This window comes from Heliconius melpomene, chromosome 18 (genome assembly GCF_056956725.1).
Source record: "Heliconius melpomene rosina isolate 202511_hmr_F chromosome 18, ASM5695672v1, whole genome shotgun sequence".
Classification (NCBI taxonomy): domain Eukaryota; kingdom Metazoa; phylum Arthropoda; class Insecta; order Lepidoptera; family Nymphalidae; genus Heliconius; species Heliconius melpomene.
The window spans coordinates 14,275,307-14,298,057 of record NC_140406.1 but is presented as its reverse complement, the minus strand read 5'-3'; the positions used below and the strand labels follow the sequence as shown (position 1 = coordinate 14,298,057).

The window sequence follows — 22,751 nt, the reverse complement described above, 5'->3', positions numbered from 1 at the left end:
TATAAGGTAAGATAAGAACCTATAACAACAATTTAAATATTAAATAACCACACTATAAAACGACAAGGTATACAGAAGTTATTAAGATTTTCGTTAATAATAACATAAATAATAATCATCGAGTGCGGTCAGGTGTGCAGGTTAACGCCGTATCTACAGTACAATTTCATTACCACAATAATACCAACCTAACAAATTAAACCGCAATATAGACATTTAATACCGATATAGTTACAATTATTTTAGCTACGTTCGCAATTCCCCTACTTGTATTTTGATTCGATATTTCGATTTATTTTGTTTCGGTTCTTGTGTTAATGGGGTGTTGTTTTTTCGATGTTGAAACATTTTTGTTTGTTTTTTATGTTTATAATGAGGCCATCAAAAGCCTGGCTGTAAAACGATGGTTGTGGGTTCCCACTAGGGCTTGAACTTCAAAAAAAGACATTGTACTGGTTGACAAAGTACGGCGTTGAGTTTCGCCACTTAACATTCCATGTCGATATATTATATTCCTGTCAACGAATTTTACATTTATTTTTTCATCATAGAAATCCAAGATAATAAAATTAAATAGAGTCTATATAATATTAAATTGTTTAATGCCTTTTCCTTATATCTAATTTTGGCCAAAACGTCTTGACACTATAGAATACAAAAAATGCCATTTACGTACTCGTATATGAGATATTATTTATTTTTTCCATACTTAACCGAATTAAGCTTATTCAATATGAAATAAATATAAAGTAAAGCATTATTAGCAATAGTATTAATTAATTAACTGCAAACAATTGTCTTTTGTGTGTGTAACAAAGCTCATTCCAATAAAAGAACAAAGGACTTATCAGATTTTGATTAGAGACGTGAGATAAATGGGAAATATACTTAATGTATATTGGATTTTCATTGTACAAATTATAATAAAAGATGTTTATATACACCATACGTACATATATAAATAGTTTTTTTTAAATCTATACTAATATAATAAAACTAAAGTGTATATATGGTTTAACTCAAATAACCTTGGGAGCTACTTATTCAAATACATTTTTTTCAATGATTTATTCTAGGTTGTATTCATTCCAAAATCTTAAAGAAATCTCAAAAATATTGTTTCTATACAAGCACACATTACCTCTAAATGTTCTGGTCTTCTAATTATATTTTGTAACAGGTGATAATTAGATAATCTAAAAGTCTAAAGAAAATTTAAAACTAACTAACCTGCTATGTAAAACCCGTAAGCTCCTCGTGCTCATACAGTTGACGCTCCAGTCGGTATTGCCGTGGTCGTTACATATCGTTATAGAGAATCTGCCATAGTTCGCCCTTATCAGGTGGATCACTGAGCCTTCACTGCAACCAATCTTGAGGGTCTTCCCTTCGCACGCGTACGCTGTTTCGTATCTTGGTTCTGGAATAGAAAATAGGTGAATTAGTAAAGTAAATGTATATTTTTGATAAGTTGTAATTTTTGTAAGAATAAATAGTGGTTTTTCTAATTTATTATTTTCTAATTTATCTTTATCTAATTTTCTAATTTATCAGCTTAAAACAAGTTATTTACGTATATTTCAGTTGTGTCTCATTTTTGTATTTTACATAACACACAGGTTGTAGAAATTATATAAAAAGTAAAAAAAAATTTTGCTAAGTTTAAAATAATTTTATATTTTTCCTTAAATAAAAATGGCTTCGTTCGAAGCTCATTCAATTATCGTTTATCTTGGTTCAGTGAGATAAATACTTTTCGCGGTCAGCGGACCCAGCGCAAATAATCTAGTACCTAACTACCCTCCAGAAACATGCCGCGCCAAGCCATTTATCCATCGCTAAAAAACAACGCACTGGAAGGTTCCCACCAAAAATAAATCCAATTAAACCTATCCGACGTTGTTCATCGGATCGTTACGTCCAGAAACCATTTACCAATTCAAAAGCAAACACCCAATGAAAGACAAAACGAAAAACTGTCGACTCAACGTTTCATAATCAATTTCTGGACGATTCAGTCCGACGCAAACAAGGGCGTGAAATATTTTCCCAACTAAAGCGCTTTACATCGACGTCAGTACTCCCCGATTAGTTTTTAAACGGGAAATTTAAGATGCAATGGATGAGTTGCTCAGAAGATTTATTGGTGTAACTTCATAGCGGGTTAGGTGTGCATATTCTGGATAGGATATAATAAATCTGGGCAAATTAATGACGGCACCGACAGATCGTTTAAGCCGTTTTCGCTACGTCATACAACGAAATGAGGGCTCGAACAATACATAATGTACTGCAGAGAATCTTGTAATAGGGTTGGCTCTGATGTAAATTAGAAAAGTGTCGATAAACTTGGAGCGGGCGGGCGGCGCCGCTCGACAATTTCCTTTCGTATGCGACTAGCATTATAAAAACGGTAAAAGTGGCATTATTAATCCAAACTTTATAACTTAATGCGATAAAGCACTGATAAAGCTCAGCTATAAATTACGTTGACTTTTAAACATTAGTGGAACACGGGTGTAATCAAAGTTTTCAAGTACAAGTTTGCTTTTTACCATAAATTATATTTATTAAAACAAGGACGACTTTGGGGCTTAGTTGAGAATGAGTTGTGTTTCACACACACCATGGTCCAGAGACCAACTATCAGTAGGAATAACAATTACATTCAACACGACGACAACCAACAACAACCAATATACGGTGTTAGGTTACGTAATATAGTAATCCATGCGGAATCTGTATATTTGGGTAGAAATGAAAAACAGAATGATTTTATACCATTTTGTTTTATTATTGTAGGAGGTTTTTCTGATAAATAATAGTTGTACTGATGTAAGACAGTCTGTCGTCCGCTTTTTGGCCTAAGTCGGGACGTGTCGAGTGGCGGTGCTCAACGTCGCTCATGGTAATGAATATTATTAATATTGGTAATTATAATATGGATATACTGTACACAACCATGAATTTTAGCCTCAACATAGAATATTCTTTATTGCTTCATTCATTCGCACAGCAGGGTAGGCAGACGGAACCTGGGAACCTAGTATTAAAATACTCCTTTTCCATCAAAACACTTCCGTTCCCCACTTTCTTTTCTATTCTGGAGGCATCGCGTGTTGATTGGTGGAATTCGACAAATTGTGTATCTAAAATATTTATGTAATTATTACACGGTAAAATTTGTTAAGCCCCATCCATATACATTAAATTTGTGAATACGTTCTATCAGAAATTACAACGTATTTCTAAACGTTACCACTATATTGGGAACAATTAAAATAAATGGTCTGTTATAGAAACAAATAATTATGGTTGGACGGAATTATTAAGTATTCAAGCTTGTTTCTGTGATTATTTTTGTTATAATATTTTTATTTTACCTATTCTTATACTTAGTTGATAATTTTAGTTTGGATATAGAATTATTGGCATAAATCTCAATGTCTTGAATATTTTATGTTCAAAACATTTCACTAATTTTGTTCATACGAATCTTATATTAGTCTGAGAAGAATTTGACGCAGAAGGGGTGTTTTAAACTTTAAAAATTTTTAAGACCTTGTCTCAAGACGCTCAGCTTTTAGTCTCAAATTGAGATATTGTGCGTTGGATTGCGGAACTCAACGCTGCAACTTAAATCTCTTATTTTGTAATATTATGAAAAATGAAGGAAATAAAGCTATTAGACTACCAACGCCATTGCTAGTACACGCGAAACTACAGTTTGTATCGATGAAAAGATAAGATCGATACGGCAGGTTATTTTATAAATCTTTTTGCTACCTCCATTCGTTGGCCCAAACTTATCAAATGGTTACCATCGGTACTTTGTTTTAGCTATTTTTAGTAGCTTTATATTAGCTGTATGACTCACTCTGTCGAACGATTTTTCACTACTACGAGTTTGTGAAAATGTTGAATTTTGAAACTAAAATTTACGTGTTTGAGATTTTTTTAGCTTCACACTGTTGCCCGCACATGGCAGGAAAGGTCAGAGGGAATCTCCCCATTTTCCGCCGAATTCTGGAGGTCGAGTGTTGAGTGGCGGAACACAACACCGCGCTTTGCCTCGACACTAGATCACAGAAGCGTATTTAATTTTATTTACAGTTGATCTTAAGATATGCACAAGTACTTCAAAATATACCGATAGCATAAAAACACTTATCAGACAAAATTTCGAGTCACCCTCAGGGAGGTTTGTAATAAAGATGATTTATAGTCAATGTCCAGTCCTACCTGCTACGAAGGGTCGAAAACAATTTACGAGATTCTAACGGGATAGGGTAATTATTTACAGTTTATGGCAAGTGTTTACAAGTTTTGCTATTAAAATTTCATTTTATCGTTATAAAGAAAAAGTTTAAGTCGAGGTATTGAAGATTGTAGCGGGCTAAGAGGTTGTAATATATCAAAAGTACTCCAGTATACCAGTTGGTACAATTTTTTATATTAAAAATTGTGTTTACTTTAGAATGTGAGTTATTTCGCATAGAAATTAGTTTAGCTTTTGCAAGTTGCATTATTGTGGTTTAAATTCCAGTGGTAATGATGTGTTTGTTTTAATTTAAATTGTTATCCGATTTTATTAGGCCCATGGCGGTGTTGAGTTACACCATCAAATAAAAAATGGTCAGATAAAGACAAAGCAAAGAAACAATTTTAAATGAAACTATTTGACCACGGATGTGGTCGAAACGTCGGGTTTAAAGCAATTAAACAGTATCTTTTGTATCTGGGATCTAGATATACATGAATATAAAAAATATACTCAGTCAAATCTTAATCAAAATAGCAATACTTTATATCAAAACCAGGCTCCCCTTGAGAAAAAATATCTCTAGTTAATAATTCATATTACAAAATGAAACATAAAAACATCCACCAGCACACGGCTATAATCGCTCGTGGTATCCAATTCGAGCCACTAATCGTTCCGCCATTCGAAATATTTATTAATCCACCGAGTGTACTTCTGCACACGTAAAATTCTAATTACTTTCGCTTTTAAACAATTCCTTCATACTAACTACCCTCTGGTTATATTACAAATTTTTGATGCAACCCTCACATTTCATATTCCATTTGAATAAGGTTGAGAATTCAGTGTTTTTAGCGTATAAACATAATAAGCCCCTATCATGGAACTCGTTAGCGAATACATGAAAGTGTCATTTGATATCCAGCAGCCGAATAGCATGGACGTGTCTATTCTATTGTTATACGAAAATAAATGTTATATCACCGGTGTATGGTCCACATTGAAGTTCCAACGAATGTGGAAATTTAATTTGGAACGAGCTAACCACCATGGGATTAGGGAAAGTTAAAATATTTTATACATTTCAACGCAATGGCGTCTGTGTAATAGATTTGTGAATTGCAATTTTTGTTGCTCTCTGTCATTTCCATATGAGACCTCGTTACGATGATGACGTTTTATTGCAGATGCGCCTAGTTTATAATGTATGTCAAGTAGTTTTGAACTTCCGTTCGAAATTACTGCAATTTTCTAATTACGATTGCGAATAAAAATTTTGATCTCATATTATTATGATATTTTTAATAGTAATGTGTTTTTAATTTGCGGCTTTGAGATAATATAATAGTCCAAAAAATGATCCTACGGACCGTAACTTTTAAGTAGGTTTTTTATTTCAATTTTCTGCAAATTATTATTTTGGACAAACAAAATGTAATGACATTTCACCTCAATTTATTGCCATAATGATAATTAATAATGAATAAAACGAAGTTTAATAACTTCTAAGTATATAAAAAGACATGACACCCCTGAAGGAAAGTAAATTTCAATTATTTTAAAGTCTACAGCAGTAGGATACCATCGATCCATGTCAGAGACATAAATTATAATGCCACTAAACCTATCTCCGTAAAGTGGCAAATTGAAAAAGAGTTTTTATAGTATATTTATGGGTTCCCGCAGGATCCATGTCACTTGATGTCAAGAAAAGATTTTTTCAAGCAATTTTTTCAGGTGACGTTGGAATTGAACGCTTTATGCTCCTTTTGGACCTTTCCGACAAGGGTAGTTGTGTTACGGGATGCTGCTTGTTTGATAAAACATTTTGATAAGAATTTGAATAAGCTTCACATGTGGAGGAAATATTATGATCCCGATATACTATGAGATGTTTCATAGCCAAATATATGGAGGATAGTGTTGTATGAATGTGTATGTTAAGTAACTTAGTAACTCTTTAACTAGATAGAGATTCAAAATATGTTAGACGTTAATTTCTATTACACATCTCCTTTTTTTAGCCTCACACGCGAGATACACCATCTCGCACATAACAATTCTGTTATAGGCAGAGGGAACCTAGGAACCTAGTGTTAAGAAACTACATTCCCATTAAAACACTCCATTCCCCATTTTGGCATTTTGTGTGACGAAACTCAATGCTGCCCCTTGCCTTTGAATTGAATTTCACTATGACAAGTGGGAATCGAACTCACAACTATCACGGTCTCTTACAGCAGAAAAGCAAAGAACAGAGAGTCTTTCTAAAAGGTTCGTTCTGCCCTCTCTGCTCTATGAGAGATACAACATGAAGCTGAAAATAAAATGTAACACATTTTATATTTTTTTGACACGTAACATATAACAGAAATAAAAGTGACAATTTTGGACAGCAAATACACTCCTAGATTTAATTATTAAGGATTTGCATATTTTCCTCTGAAAACTGAAAGCGGTGTGTTCCGGTTGCGAGTTTACATTTTATATTATGTTGTTTATTTTGTACACGTACAAAATAGTAAGGATAATATTATAACACTTACGAAATATCTAAATTATAAATATAGTGTTATATAGGCTGTATAAATTTAGCATATATATTTTTATTCTTTTTAGTTTTCCAATAAAAAATGATAAAATATATACAAAATACAAAGCGCAGTGTTGAGTTCCGCCAACAAAACCATCTCCTACATGAGTGGGAATCAAACCCACAAACTGTCTCGTTTACACTTGTGCCCCTCCACCACGACTGGCCTCTAAATTACATATTATAAAGGCTTGTATGTAAATATCATGTAATCTAAATAGAGCTAGGTTACAGCTTGTACAATGTTGTATAAAATGACATTAAATCCACCATTTATGTTACAGAAGACAAGATATGCTATAAAATAAAATCTTGTAAAGCAGTTACGAGGAAAGTTTTGAATATTATTCTACTATGTGCCCTGTAAATTTGTAGTTACTGCGTTATGGTACGTGTATTATAGGATTTTAAGTGGTGGTAGTGAGTTCAATTCGTGGTTCAGTTCCCCGAATTTCAAGCATTGAGTGTTGAGTGGTAGAACAAAATTAATATAATTAAAAAAACATCAAAATCATCCCGTCATCATCATCCCATCATTCTTTTAGAAAACGAAGTACCAAAACATAGCAGTTTAGGTTATTTATTAAATCAAAATAAATCTTATTATTGACTATATAAATATTATTCTCATTCAAAAGGAAACAAAAACAAAATTCTTACTCAAAATTATTTTCAATCAGCTATCTAACGCAATTTCTTCTTTAATCCATAAAATACATGCTAATGCAAAAAAATGCATACATATATTTTTATAATTTACCACCAAGCAGACAGTATTTTATGCAGCTACGAGCGCGTAAAGTACTCTCGAAGGCCGAGTACGATCTTAACCCGTTCGATTTTATATCGACTCTGCGGTGGAACGTCAGTTCGGATCTGTGTTATCAACCAGCACGGATTTACTGGCGGTTGAGTCTTTTAAATTTTATATGTAGTTTCGGTTTGGTGGGTATTTTTACAGATTATAGTTATATGGGCTGTGGTTGCGTTTCACTGATAATGTGAGGGTTGTGGGTTCCGTTCCTACTAAGGTATAATTCATTATGTTCATTGCATTGAAAATACGTGTATGTTTTAAAATTAAATTTATTTATTTTAATATTAAAAAGAAACTAAAGTAATTTCTTATAACTATATTCTGAATTTCTTTCATAAAATAAGAAAATTCAAGTATTTCCACAACGCTATCAAGGGTAAGCACGCGATCTAGTCATTAATTGCAAAGACATTGGATGCAGAAACTAAATATAGTAGGAAATTAGGTCGCTGGTTAAAATAGAGTTGAGGAGAAAACTTGTTTGAACAGTATTAATGATTGTGGATGCTTGTCTGTTTTTTTGTTTACTTCATTTGCGGATCGTTGGAAATGATTGAAATATTTTTCCTTTACTTCGAACAGATCGGTTTTACGTTGTGTAAATTTTGCTGTTTTTAAAATTTATTTATGATAGATAAGCAACTTTTTATATAAATAAGGAATTGTATTAGTTCATACAAAAAATAATTTTAATAAACATTATAAACTTATGCTCTAAATGGTCAAAAAAGATTTCAATCTGTTCAGAATAGTAAAACTTGATCGCAAATTATTACAAAACCGAGACACTATAAGACATAGTCAAGTAGAAGAAAACTGGTCCTTCGAGCCGATTTTTTGTATCACGTCACATTAATTAACAAGTGGTCCATTAGAACGATTCCATACATTATTTGATTTGGCATAAACAAAGCATGTGATTTTACGCACGTCTGCGTTAATGCGGATTGAGGTATCTACAACGGTGAAGGTTCCCATAGGTTACCTTTGATTGCCCAATAAGATTATTGCGGTTGAATACGTTATACGTTTATTGTACCTAAATAAGACGTTTTCAGAATTTAATTAGTAGGAAATTTGTATATTTAATCGAATCTTCTATGATAATTTTACTTTGAAAATTAAACTTGCATTTGCGGAATGAAAAGGATTTTGCGTATTGAGTGGCGGAACTCAATTTCTTTTGTTACCAGATACAATAATTCAAATAATTAATTTCAAAAGCGAGAATTAAATCTACAACCATCCTGTTTACAATCGGACGCTATACCGCTGCACCACGACGGACTTCTATAGAAAATCTATAGTTTTTATAGATTTTCAATGAAAACTACACCAAAAAATATTACAAAGAATTATTGATGTGAGAATTACAATATGTACAAAATAATAATCGCACATGCACATAGTATATTAAAATAACAATATTTATTGCTAACAAGAAAAATATTAACCGCGACAGATCAAAAAAAGTTATCAGCGTTACGCTAAAAGGAAATACCGCATATAGTCAACAATAAGGGGTCGACGCGGAAGAGAACCCTTAGGGGTTTTTTAACAGTTTTCGGGCGATGTATGCACCCCCGGTCACGTCTCATATGAAGTAGCTTCCTGCATAACCATTTTCATTTTTCTTTCTATTTGCTCCTGAGATGGACTGTTTTGGACCATTTTTTTTGGTTTTTGTAAAATGTAATTATGTTTAGCTTAATGCTTTGGAAAATTGAGTTTTGTTTTCGTTTTTCGGGGAAATGAAAATGTAAATTGTGGCCAATTTTGCTTAGGTTTTGTTGAATATTTAATGAACTGAATTATTTAGGAAGTTGAGTCGAAATAAGAAGTAGGGAATACATGTATTTACTAGAAAATTGTTCAATTATATATATCTAGGTTATTCTAAAATAGTAATATTAATCACAATCTGATGAAAAAATCCTCTAAGAAAAATATTAAATCAATGCTTAATGCTCAAATTGATTAATATTTTTACCATAATAATTTAATTAAGTGTAACAAAAAATACACCCAACATTATCATTTATTTTATCTTCGAAGCTTACTCAATAAAAAAAGCTTATCGTTCTTAGCTATCATTTATACGAAAACAAATTAAAATAACGAAATGATGAAGTTTTCTCACGTACTACCTCTTGTGATATATTTATCAAAGTGCATTTCTAGTCGCTATACATACAAATATATAGAGCCTATACGGGGGTGAGAATAGGCTGTCAAATAAGATTTTTTCCTCAATCGGGGGTGCCCCGGGCACTCATGTCCAGTTATACAATTTAGTGAGGGTTGCTTCTATTTAGTTGCGAGACTATATTGGGCTTATGCAGCGGTGAATCCCCTGTGACCGATTGATACGGTGAAATCTTACTTTGAAATGACCAATTTGTTTTGAACATTTTGTGTATATAATTCTTTTATAAATTATTATCCAAATATCTATATTATATATGTCCATATAAGAAAATATAATCTATTAAAATGTGGTAACTATTAAATTTAAACAGATTTTGAAACTGTTAATTCAGCAATATAACACAATAATTATAATACAAAAATTATAAAACCACGTTTTAAAGTACCTAACTTTCATAAAATTATATAACTTCTTAAAATTACCTTCACACGCACAACATAAAAGAAATAAATTAATAAACATTTGGGGAAAACAAGTTTTTCTTACTCTACAAATATCGAAAAAAAAGCACTAAAAACTGAGCTTCCACTTATGAAGCTTTGAAACGGATATAAAGAGAAACACTCGAAACTTAGATAAATAAAAATATAGATCCGCATCACACCGGATGCATTATAGCCCTAGTTGGAACCCCACGGAACCTTTAACACTTCAAAAATAATTCAGCCTACAGGAGGGCGTGAACGAGCTATCTGTACTCGAAATAAGAGATATAAAATTGAATTATATTGTGTGCTTTCTGCGAGGGGGTAGTTTAAGATGTTTCTTCAGGGTGTCGTAAATATTACAGGATTTCTAGTAATCCTATAATGATCATAGAAATATGTAGTTGGGTCCTGTATGCGGTATGGGTGAGAGTTCGAATCTTACTATACAAACGACTTATTTTTTAAGCTTTACACTGTATTCCGCGCATGGTAGACTGAGGGAACCCGGAAACCTAGTATTGAAACGGGTGGATTGCATAGTGTTCGAAAAGTCAGATATCCAATAATGTATAATACTAAATTTACGCAATTAATTCGGTTTAAAATAATTACAAAATCCTTAAAAAATACATTAAACACCTTATATTTTTGTTTAAATGAATGTTATTAAGCTTGCATACTGAAGTGAAGGCATGCGAATTCGAGATGTCCCGTTGCGGTTATTGAGAATTCTTGTTAGGTTTCTTAGTCAGCACTAGCTTTGCTTGTAATTTGTTAATGTAGAAATGAATGTATATAAATGTATATATAAATATAGGTAACGGTAAGTTTAAATGGTAAGAAATATCGATAATTTTTACATCGATATAGAGCTCACTTTTTGTTTTGTCAGAGTTAAAATAAAAAAATACAACTAAAATATAACAGTTTAAATTATGGACAGGTTCCAGTCCCGCTACCTTTACTGAGATATGTATATATCTGCTTATTTATTTTTCATCCCTAGTGTGAAAGAACACTTTATAAAAAATAAAATATAATATCAACATAAATCAAAAACATAAATCAAAATCACAAAAAATAAAATATCAACATATATCAATTAACATGTTTTGTCACTTTCAAAATCACTTCGTCGAAGTCATACCTTCGCAGGGCTGGATCGTGTTACGTGGTTGTAACCCTACCCGTAGGTACGTACGGCCGGAATTATGCGGTCGATACATGGATTGTGCTGTCTCGTGTAAAACGACACTTAGGAAAATTTTATATTGCCATGTAAATAATAATAATAATGGTACCTGATAATGTTTTAGATGGAACGCGGCGTTTAGTTCCGCAATGTATCGATATTTGGACGCAGCGTTGGGAATGGATTGTCTTAACATTTGGTTATCTCTGTCTACCCTATAAAGCTATATGAAGATTTTGAGAAAGTTTTGTGAGTGACAAAACCCTTTTAGTTTAAGTTCTATGAACTTTATCATATGAATCCGCACCTGTTCAGTCAAGCATATTTCAATTGAGCTACAATGGTGATAAATAATTCGTTTTAGGATTTTGAAACTGGCAGGCATGTCAAATGATAAATTATGTACGCGTCGCGCTTGTGGAAGATGGGGTGCCATCATTTTTGGTCGGAAAAAATCTTAAATTTTATTTTATTTCTTGGTTTATTAGGAGATAAGAAGAAAAGTGTCATAAAAAAACAACGTATTATTTAATTAAATAATAAAATGCATATAAAAGAGTATTTTGAAATGATACTGTGTTCAATATTCTATCTCCCTCCAACATATTCTTTTAGCTTTACTCTGTACCTATACGATATTTATATGGGCACGCAGAAGGAGTATAGTGTTAAAACTATCCGATCCTTACTTTCTGTAAAATTTTCGAGATATTCTTTGATCTTGTTGACACGAGCAAAGAAATTAAAATAATTTCTACGTTGGGACGCGTTCTCCACGCGTTCTCGTATGGGAATCGAAGCCACAGCCGTCGCTTTTCAGTCAGAAAAACAATAATAAATAGTCCAAAAGTAAATAGTACATAAAACACACTACTACCTCTATATCTAAAACAGATAATAGGAATAGAATGTTAAAATAACCCTGCATAAGCGATTGTCGTGAGTTTCTCTGCCATCAAACGGCGATTCAAGTGTAAGCGATCATTACTGTTCCCGGGATTCACCGGGATTGCGGTAAAACAGACATCGAGGCGGTCATTATCTAGCTTTTTCTTACGGAGACTACTATTTCTTAGAAATATTAGATCTATTCTTCGGTTAGCACTTTGTTTTTGAGCTACTTTGTATTAATCAAAGTTATGTGATAGCTTTTTGAAATTTCTATAATAATGATGGCATATACCTACATGTGTATAAATATAAGTTAGGCTTCTTTGGCTTCCACGCTAGGATAAAAATGGGAAGCTATAACTAATATTTAGGTAAAGACTACATATATTTATGAATTCATTTCTTTATATTATGCAATATGCAGATTGGTATGCCATATTAGAAGGAATTTAAAATTTACTGAGTTAACCCATTATTCAAATGTATAAAAACAACAAAAATCGAATTCACGACCCACAAACATTACTGCTGAAACTATTACTAAAGTCTTAATAACGCGTAATAAAAGCCTTATTTAAATCGGAAGGAAAATGCAATTCAACAGGAATAACTCCTAAGCTTAGGAGTTATTTTCATGGCAGTCACGCCCAACGCGTAATATAGTGGTCACCATTAAAAAATAAACGAGTTCGTTCATATAAATTATTACGAATACCATTATAATTATGGCGGACGAAATTCCTCTTATCGCACTCATATTTAATATAACTTGGCATTAGAAATAGAAAAAAATTGTGTGATACATTCAATAGTTAAGGTGCACTGTTTTTTTATATTAATCATTATTTATATAAACAAATATGAAGAGGCCAGTCGTGGAGCAGGGGCACCAAGTGTGACTGTAAACACGACTGGTTTTGGGTTCGATCCACACTCGAGGAAATGAAATATTTATTTGTTTATTTGCTTACACGTAGTGTTTCCAGAATTCGGCGGAAAGTTGGGAACGAAGTGTATTAACACTAGCTTCCTTCCAAATAAAATGATATATTATATGGAGAATGAAAATGAAATCGGCAAAAAAACTAACGTAAACTGAACAACTTACAGTAAAAATTCAGAAAAGTAAATGAAGGGCGGAAAGAATCGACACCACGGCTCTACGGCAGATAAATAAATCCACAACCATTGCGTTAAAAAGACACCACCATTGTAAATACGAAAGACAAGACGAGCAAAATAAGCAAGACATTAAACACGGTAGAAAAATAAAGATGACGTGACGTGACGTGACGTGACATGTCGCGAAACGTCGATGGGGTCACGTATTTCTACACAAAATCTCGATTTGAATGGCTTTCATTTCCTTTTTGCGGAGCATTGTTTATTCTGCCGCGATTAAGCGTAAAAGATTTTGTTTTTGTCTCCGTTTTTTATGTTTAGCTTATTTCCTATTTAGATATATGCTTTCAGCTTCGAAATATAAATTTTATTTTTCTTTAAGACAAAAACCTTAGTAACTTTTGAAAGGAAGTAACTTTTGAAAGAAAATTGAAAACCAATTAAATTCAAGACACTGCGAGTTAAGTGGGGAAACTTAAGTGTACAATACTAAATAAAATGAAAATAATTGATTTCCTCGAATTCGAAATTGAACCCATAAGTCACAGTCATGAGGACTGTGATGATCACAATGACCCCAAATTATGAAGCGCACAGACAGTTTTCTTTTTTTTAGTTTCATACTTCGTCTCTGCATACCTCTTTTGCCTAATGCACATTTCTCAAGCACTTCGTAGTATATATATCCATTCCCATGCTTTTTACGTGAACTTCCTCCAGTACCATCGACACTCTAGTACAAAGGGGGTCTACCCTCTGCTTCTCTTACTACTCAATCTTGCTCATAAATCTTTTACCGGTACATACATAAATAACACTTACTTTTCATAAGAAATAGTATGTACTTTATAGGTACATAAAATATCGCTCCCTAAAAATATAACGTTTGTCGTCACTCATTCAACGTGTGAAATAATATTTCGTAGCCGCCCGAGGCACAAAGTAGGACTCAATCCTGCGATCGGGTAATTCAATACAGGGTACCCTCGGGGATAGAAAGATATATAAGTATTTTTGTATGTCTGCCGTATATACATATGTATACTAACTGTAACTAAGAAACATATTTATTTAAGTAAATTTTTGATATTTTGTATGTTATTTTGTATATTTTTATCTTCCGGTTTACTTTTGTTACACTATAAAAACTAAATTTTACCTCAATTTTAATTAAATTTCTGTTCTATAAAAAATGGAAATGAAACCTATTTCAAATATTAATGGCGTATAAACAGACACACTAACTTGCTGCTATATAACTTTTTTTAAATAAAAAGGTTTATTGTTATTATTTGCTTTCCTAAAACCTGTATTAACTAACCAATAGTTCGCTGTAAAGATGGGTGAAGGTGACAGTTTCCTTCGTCAACTGTCAATGGAGTCAATTTAGGTCACTAAATATATTTTGCACTGACATAAATGAAGCTGAACGATTTCACAAAATATATTTAATTAAGTTCCAAAACGATATTTCAAAGAAACACACTAAAAACGAGAAATTTACTTCACTTACATATTCTTCTACTTATACAAATTCACAGCCATAGAATTAAAATTAAAATAGCAACGATTATTCGAATATAATATTTCAAATTTAATAATCTGTAAATCCAAACGCTAAAACAAAGCAGCTTAAAAATCACTAAAAAATGAATGCTCTATTAGCATGGACAGCTTCAATAGACAGATAAGGTGACAATTTGAGGGGATTTCCGTTCAGAAAATTTAAAGTACAATTCACAGAATGATTGCGAGATTAGTCTGTCCTTTCGTTGGAGTTGGAATACGAAAACTAGAATATATGGCACAAAAGAATTGGCGCGATATCGTGCTGTCATGTCCGCCATCTTGGTTTACACCAACCGTTTGGAAATCGTGCTTCACTCTAGGGATGTTTGAATCTTTTTAGATTTTTCGAATTTGTATTCGATTAACGGTTTTTTTACCACAGATAATATAGCATTGCTTTCGGATTTATTTTTGTTAACTTTGGATTATATTATATAAATAATTATAAAAAAAATATTCTAATTACTGATACAGCTCTATAAATATAGAGGATTGGAATGCTGATTATGGGAGAGTGTCGGTTTGAAAGCCGGAAAAAGACAGTTTATCGGATTAGTCGAAATATTTTAATATGTTCTAATTAAATCATCAGTAATTTCGTATCATACATCAATAATCACACAGTTAGGTAACAGTTTATGCATTGTGAACTAAGTAGGAATAATTTTATACCTAATATGATAATAGTTTAATATTCTACAAACGATGCGCACCCTAAAATTCCACACATTATGTTAGTATACTTACAACCAACAACGTAAGAATCACTATCACATTAAATATGTATAAAACCTTGTCGTTTCATGGCTTTTGTAATTAAGTAACTAGAAACTAGCAATTAATGTACATCGAAACGTCAAATGTAATTTAATAAAACATATTTTGGCCGAAGTTCTAGCGGCCAATTAAAGTGAACTTAACATTAATGAATATTTTTGATGGTGTTGGCGCGTGTTATATTTATTTTATTTAATTCTCTTTTAAAGTAATAGTATTTTTGCTTCATGCAAAAAACAAGCGGAGGTAGCTGTCTTAAGCCCAATTTTCGAGACATATTTGAGTGATATACTCACATTGCGCTTTATCCTGTTATCAGGTGGTTTCTACTTAAAAATGTTAAACTAATAGGTACGTGTGCACGCTGTATTTTAAAAAACTTCTTATTATTGTAAATATGATAAAGACTAAATAAACTAACAATAATTAGTTATTACCACCATCGTTTTTAATAGCCTTGACAGATACAAATTTCCTGACACTTTGGCCAGAAATTAATAATTATATCGAACTGACACTCACCGCATTCAATGAAGTCCTTACTCCGTCAGTAGCCCTAATGAATTTGAAATGATTTACTAACATACAAAACTATTAGGGTATTAGGGTTGATAAAGCAAAAAAGGTTGTAATCAAACAACATTCCTAAGTCGTGTTTCGCTTGCGTGACTACACTGAATAAAAAAGTTGAACAAATTTGATACTTTAACGGGCACATCTTTATCTAAATAGCGGTATAAAAACACGTATACGACCTCACGGATGTATACGATATGTTATTTGATATCGCTATCCACGCTAATATATTGGTGAATGTGGGATTAAAGGAACAGTGGAAGAATTCGTTAAATATGGTATTGGAAAGCTAGCTAATTCGAATTTTTATATGTTAACTTTGAGTAAGGATTCGTAATGAAAGTAGAAAGATAACTAAGACAATCAATTTATATCTTACAAAATAGTCTAGAATATTAAAATAATTAAAACTCAAATAAAGCTCTTTTTTACACTCTTTTTTTTACAACGAACTAAGTTTGAACTACAATTTCGACTATCCAATCCTTTTAAATAGTAAAATAATATTATACAACTATACTATTTTGATATAAACAGTAATATTTCACACAAATCCTCAAAAAAAAAATTCAAAAGCGTAAGCCTATTTTGATGTCAGTAAAATATTTCACACAGCGTATATTAAAAACTTCGTGACCAAGTCCATTTACAACGGAGTTCCATAATCCGTTGGAATAAGTGACTACACTTCCAGTATTACTAAAATTCAAAACGCCGCTAGCTTGATGACTACTGTTATTGAATTTTTACGTAAATTCCCTTTTGTTGGGCTCATTTGGTCGGATTATGGATGCTAATGTCGTATTCGGGGGTGCAATTCCGTTGCGCCGATAAGCGGGCACTTTCAGATTTTTTGGGTGTTAAATGCGTGTCAAAATGTATTTTGGCGGCAATCCTGCGGTTTATGGCCCGCCAAATCCACGTTACAATTTTATTAAGGTCAATCTCTATATAAATTAGGGTGGATTTATAGCGTCTTATAACTATTATACACTTTAATTTAAAAAATAATAGCCACATTATGTTCACATTATAAATGGTTCAATTTAAATTTAAAACGGTTGTGTTGCTGTGAAAGTGGAGAAAACAAGGGACAAAAACAGTAGTATACGTAATACAAGGTAAACTGTTAAAGGTTTCGTTCTTCTCAGTTACGACATCACGCGATTTAACCGATACAGTTATAATAGCCGAACGTCTCGTGCGTGAATAATCTGCATAAAAACAGGAGCCTCCATCTCATCTCGTCCACATTGTAGCTCACGATCGTCATTACCCTGCACACGTTCTTCAGTGTGAAAAAGGGATATAATTTTGGGGAAATAATCAAAAACCGCTTCGCGTGCCCAATGGGCATTAGCGAGGCCCTACCCTCAGCGGGCATGTTAATGTTGCCAGGTACAGGCTCTGTATGAACGTAATGAGACGAGGAAAATTGTGTTGCCATAAAAATAATTGTATTCTACCCTCCATTTCTTGTATACGTCGATTAGCTCGAGACTTACATTAGTTTTTGTTTGGGTCTTTTATGCGACCCCTCGTGGTGACTCTAAATTGAGGAAATTTGTACAAAATGAACGTTTCACTGGGAATAATTTTAAAATTAAACAAAGATGTTTTTTTGTTTTTCATATCAATAATATTTTTGTCTTATTGTGACAAAAATTTGTATTTTCATTGTAGATTTTTACATGAGATGGATAATGACAAAATCAAAACTGCTGGTATACTACACGTTTTAATGGAGTTTAACGCCGCAAATTACCGTATACATACCAGGGAAAACATCTTTGTGCTCAATAAATTGATCAGCCCTTTTGGAAGATTTCATACTCAGTATACTCAGTATGTCTAGTGGGCGGGCAGTCAATAATTGTAATTTCTTTAATAAAACTATTTTTTAAGCAAAGCAAGTAATGTCTTGTCTTTATAATGTGTAGAAGATAAAATTGTAAAAAAAATGACTCAGAATTGTCTTTAAAATTCTTAAGAGTTGGTAGAAACCGTAAATAGCTTTAAAACGATTTTAAAACGTTCGAACTCTATTGGATTTATGTGTTTTATATCAGACTTTTATGCTCTGTACTGAGTACAAATATAAATGTTTATTTTGGTTATTTTTGTAGCTTGTGTTAGACGCAGTTCACTTTTATAACCTTTGTAATGATTGAAGGCTGTTTAACTACCTTGCATTCACTTTCAATGAATTTTCTTTTTTTTGTTTTGTTTCGACAAATAACATCAAAAAATATGTTTCTTTCAAAATATATTTTTATTATATTTAGCGTGAAAAAAAAGATAAAAATCTATTTTGAAAGAAATATATTATATTGTGAATAATAATTTCCAAAAGTACTTGCTGAGGCTTGCTACAGTTAAAATTTGTGAAATAGTTTTTAACTTTATTTCTAAATCCTTTTAGTTTTTACTACTTATTGTTATTTTAAAATTATAAGCAGAAAGATATTTTATGTTAATTTTGATAACTTCTTACTTTAGACATGTTCTAAATCAAAGTTTAACAACCCCTAGTTAAAAGCATACCATTTTAAGTTAAGGTAAATGCCCAATACTTGAAAATATACAGACACATTTTATGGGCTCTAAAGTTTTAAGGAGTATAGCACCATATAGTGTATTTAGTTCATTATTTGTTTATATTTTCTAATTAGCTATATAAAAGCTCTATTTATAACCACAAATTATAAACTTCTAAATTTATTAAAACCAAAACTAAATATAGCCTAAGTGATATAACTAAAATCATTGATTTTGTTATCTTTTAATAAATGAAAGTAAATAAATACAAAATTAGGAGAATCTAGGCCATAAGCACCTGTCAATGAACTAGGCATAGCCTTTACTATAATTATTAGACTATAATTATCAAAAGCTCAACAGTCAGCGGTTAGCCACTAAAAGTTATAGGTATAGGCCAATCAATAAAGTTTTTCTAATGTATCTGTATGTAGGCTATATAAGTATTAAGTAAGTAGGTTAAACCCTAAGCGGTATAATTAATCTTTTTTTAGCATTAAGCTATTTCTCTGTCATACAACAATGTAGGTAAAAATCTAGTGTCGAGACACTCTGTTTCCCACTTCCTACCTCATTTTTGTAGACATTGTGTATTGAGTAACATTGAGGGTGAGAAGTTGATGTTTCTAAGAATCACCAGAGCGGAGAAATTTATTCCTGACCAAACGCAACAGTTGTAAGTTCGAATTTCAGTTGGAGGAAGAACAGTAAGGCACAAGAAGAGCCTCAAGATCTTTAATGCTCTCTATACTAATTACTAACAAACATTAAACGTCTACAGAAAAATTTAATTTCGTTCACAATAAATTAATACGATCATCGAAAAATTACTGAACCGAACTGTATTGGGCTTAACGATATTACGCCTTGATGGAGTACTCTTTATTAACATCTTCTAGAGAGTGATGATATTTCCCAAAATTCACCAAGACGACGAGATTTTATTAATATTTTTAATAAGCAATTTGATGGTTAAAAGCTTTAAGACTTCGTTTGCTGTTATAATTTCATTTTAAAGACGTATTTTAATATTTACTTTGTACATATTCTTGTCAGTGGAATAATTTGGCCGTCGTAACGCAGTGAAACATTAGGAGAAATAGTTATATTTTCATTTCGCCGCGAGCGTTTAGTTTCGACACTCAAATCTCACAAAGAAGGGAACGAAGTATCTTAGCCTTAGGTTTCCCGAGGATAGGCTGCGGAAAAAAACATGAAACTATTTCTAACTAAAACTTCTATAAATTGTAAACACAGATAAGGCAGGTATGACAAACTTCATAAAATGCACTAAGAGACTAATGCACTTTGAACTTTTGCCTTTTAAATCTGAGAAAAGTGCAGATTTAAAGAATCTTGAAAATAGTTTTGTTTTTTCACTGAATATTGTTTGTTATTCGTAAAACAATGAACTTTTCATCGCTTTTTTTTTAGTATTAACATAAAGTAATGAATATATCTTCTTATGTTATTGTTTTTATAAAAGTATTTACAACAAGTATAAATATAAATTGCCCATCTAGAAAATTAACGAAAACCAGAATTGGTCACAACTAATTCTACAAGTCAAGCCGCAACTACCTTAATACATTATCACTTTTAATTATATGTGTATTTTAAATAAACCTCTAACCTCTAAACAGTCTTAGCTAAGCACATTTCTAAGACAATTCAAAACGTTTCATTGTATATAAAACTAAGTCAACCCTACGCGTACTTAGAAACGATTACAACGACCCGGCGACGAGAGTCTGCAATAACCGTAATAAATTACCATCCAATTCAACTTGGTCTAATAAGACTCGCCGGATCCAGTGTCCCGGCCAGGACTCCTTAGGATGTAAGATAGTCATTAATTTAATTGAGTTTGGATACAGTTTAGGAAATTAATTGAAATAATGTCCCCGGTTAGAGGGTCAAGGGGAAATGTAAGAAATCAACTTAGTTTTGATTGTGGTTGATTGGGGAACTTAGTAATGGGATTTTCGTGACACAGTACCTGCTTGTGCTTAATTGTGATTTAGCTTCTGTTGCAAAGATGTAATTAGTCATTCTAAATGCCAGGATATTTTAGAGAAGATGTAACTTATTATATTAAAATCTATACATGTACATAAATTGAATTATGGATTGGAATAAAATCTTAACAAACAGATTTTATTGTAGCAAATGGATGTATACAAAGATTTTTCATAATTCACTATTATACTTTAAAACATTTTATTTTAATATCAGATTGATCAAAATTTTTAATGCAAGCTAACACTTTTAACAAACAGCGTAAAATGTAAATACATATAAAAGTATACATAGATTTTTAAAAAGTTGCAACTCACACGTTTAGTATAAACATTATGAGAGCACTTTAAAATGCACAATTTTGCTTCACGACAAAACCATAGCACCTGCACACCATCTGTGCAATCGAAAACAAAGAAAAAGAAGCACTCAAGCACAATTACGCGGAAATTATTCACGAATATTACATCATACGAAAAAATTGTAGCCCTAAAAAACATTACCACATATACAAACTGTGGTGTATTGAAGCAGTGAAGGGGGAACTCAAGTAGGGGGGAGAAGGACTCAGACAGGGGGCATAATCCCGTAATTATCGGCTTAACTGTATATGACATTAGCAGGTGGAAACAGCTAGCGTTGGGATCAGGTGTACCCACGCAGGTATTTCAGTGTTACATTGACAAATGGTAATAATTGATTTATATGGGATTTTGTTTAATAGGTTTAGGTAAAAAAATAGAGGGTGAGCTAAGAGATGAATTTGCGAGGGAGGTTTGTGATTTGTTACGCGGCATTTTAATGCCTAGTTGGCTGAGTATTTCAATGTAATTAAGCTCTGTTTTTATTATTGAAACGACTTTTTGTGTTTAGTGCTAGCTTTTGATGTTGAGGCTTTTAATTATTTTTTGTTAAAGTAAATGTAATAACTTTTTTGATTGATTCTTGATTAACGGTTGATTGTTTAAATAATATTTTTTTATTATTTTTTTTAATTATCAAAGAAAAATATGTAAATCATATTGTTTTTAAGATGATGAATATACTACTATTTGAACTTAGTATAGTAGTTCATATAACATTAAATTATTGATAAGCACAATATACCTATTTATCCATGCAGATTATGTAAACAAAAGAACTAGCTATATACCAAGTTGATCAGCTTTGCATACACTCCGCTACCACTCGATACCAGCAAATATCTTTACCGGAAGCTACATTTACCTAAAATTTGCAACTACCCTCAAAAGCGTTGTTTGTATTTCATAATCGAGACCTGTGATTTATCCGGACTTGGTGCGGGGCTTTTCAAACTTTGCCTTAACCCGCTTTGAAAGCTATCCCGAATAAAGCGTTATTCATTGTTTTGATATTGTTAATGGACCTCGGTCGGAATGAATGGACTTGAAACTACTCAAATGCTATATTATTTCTTGTAACATTGGGAAGCTGAAACTATCATTTTGTATGACATTCTGTTCTAGTTTGAAGGTTGTGTTTTTGTGAAGTCGAACATTTCTTCTTTTATATGTATTATATTTATTGTTTGTCTTTGTTCTGTGTCTTAAATTAATAAAAATAATATTTTTTTTTTTTTTTTTTTTTTTTCATCAGCCTATCGCCGTCCACTGCTGAACGTAGGCCTCCCTCATTAAGCGCCAACCATCCCGGTCTTGGGCTTCTCGCATCCATCCGGTGCCAGCCACCTTCTTTAAATCGTCCGTCCATCGTGCTGCAGGGCGTCCTACACTAC

General features: G+C 32.2%; 1 protein-coding gene across 3 annotated transcripts in view; it reads right to left on the bottom strand.

The window, feature by feature from the left end:
• Cirl (Calcium-independent receptor for alpha-latrotoxin) overlaps positions 1-22,751 on the bottom strand; it is a 265,280-nt gene that overhangs the window by 14,423 nt on the left and 228,106 nt on the right. For all 3 annotated transcript variants that reach the window (XM_085202511.1, XM_085202509.1, XM_085202510.1), the window contains exon 3: positions 1,231-1,420. In XM_085202511.1, coding sequence (XP_085058637.1) covers positions 1,231-1,420 — 190 coding nt within the window. The remainder of the gene's footprint in view (positions 1-1,230; positions 1,421-22,751) is intronic.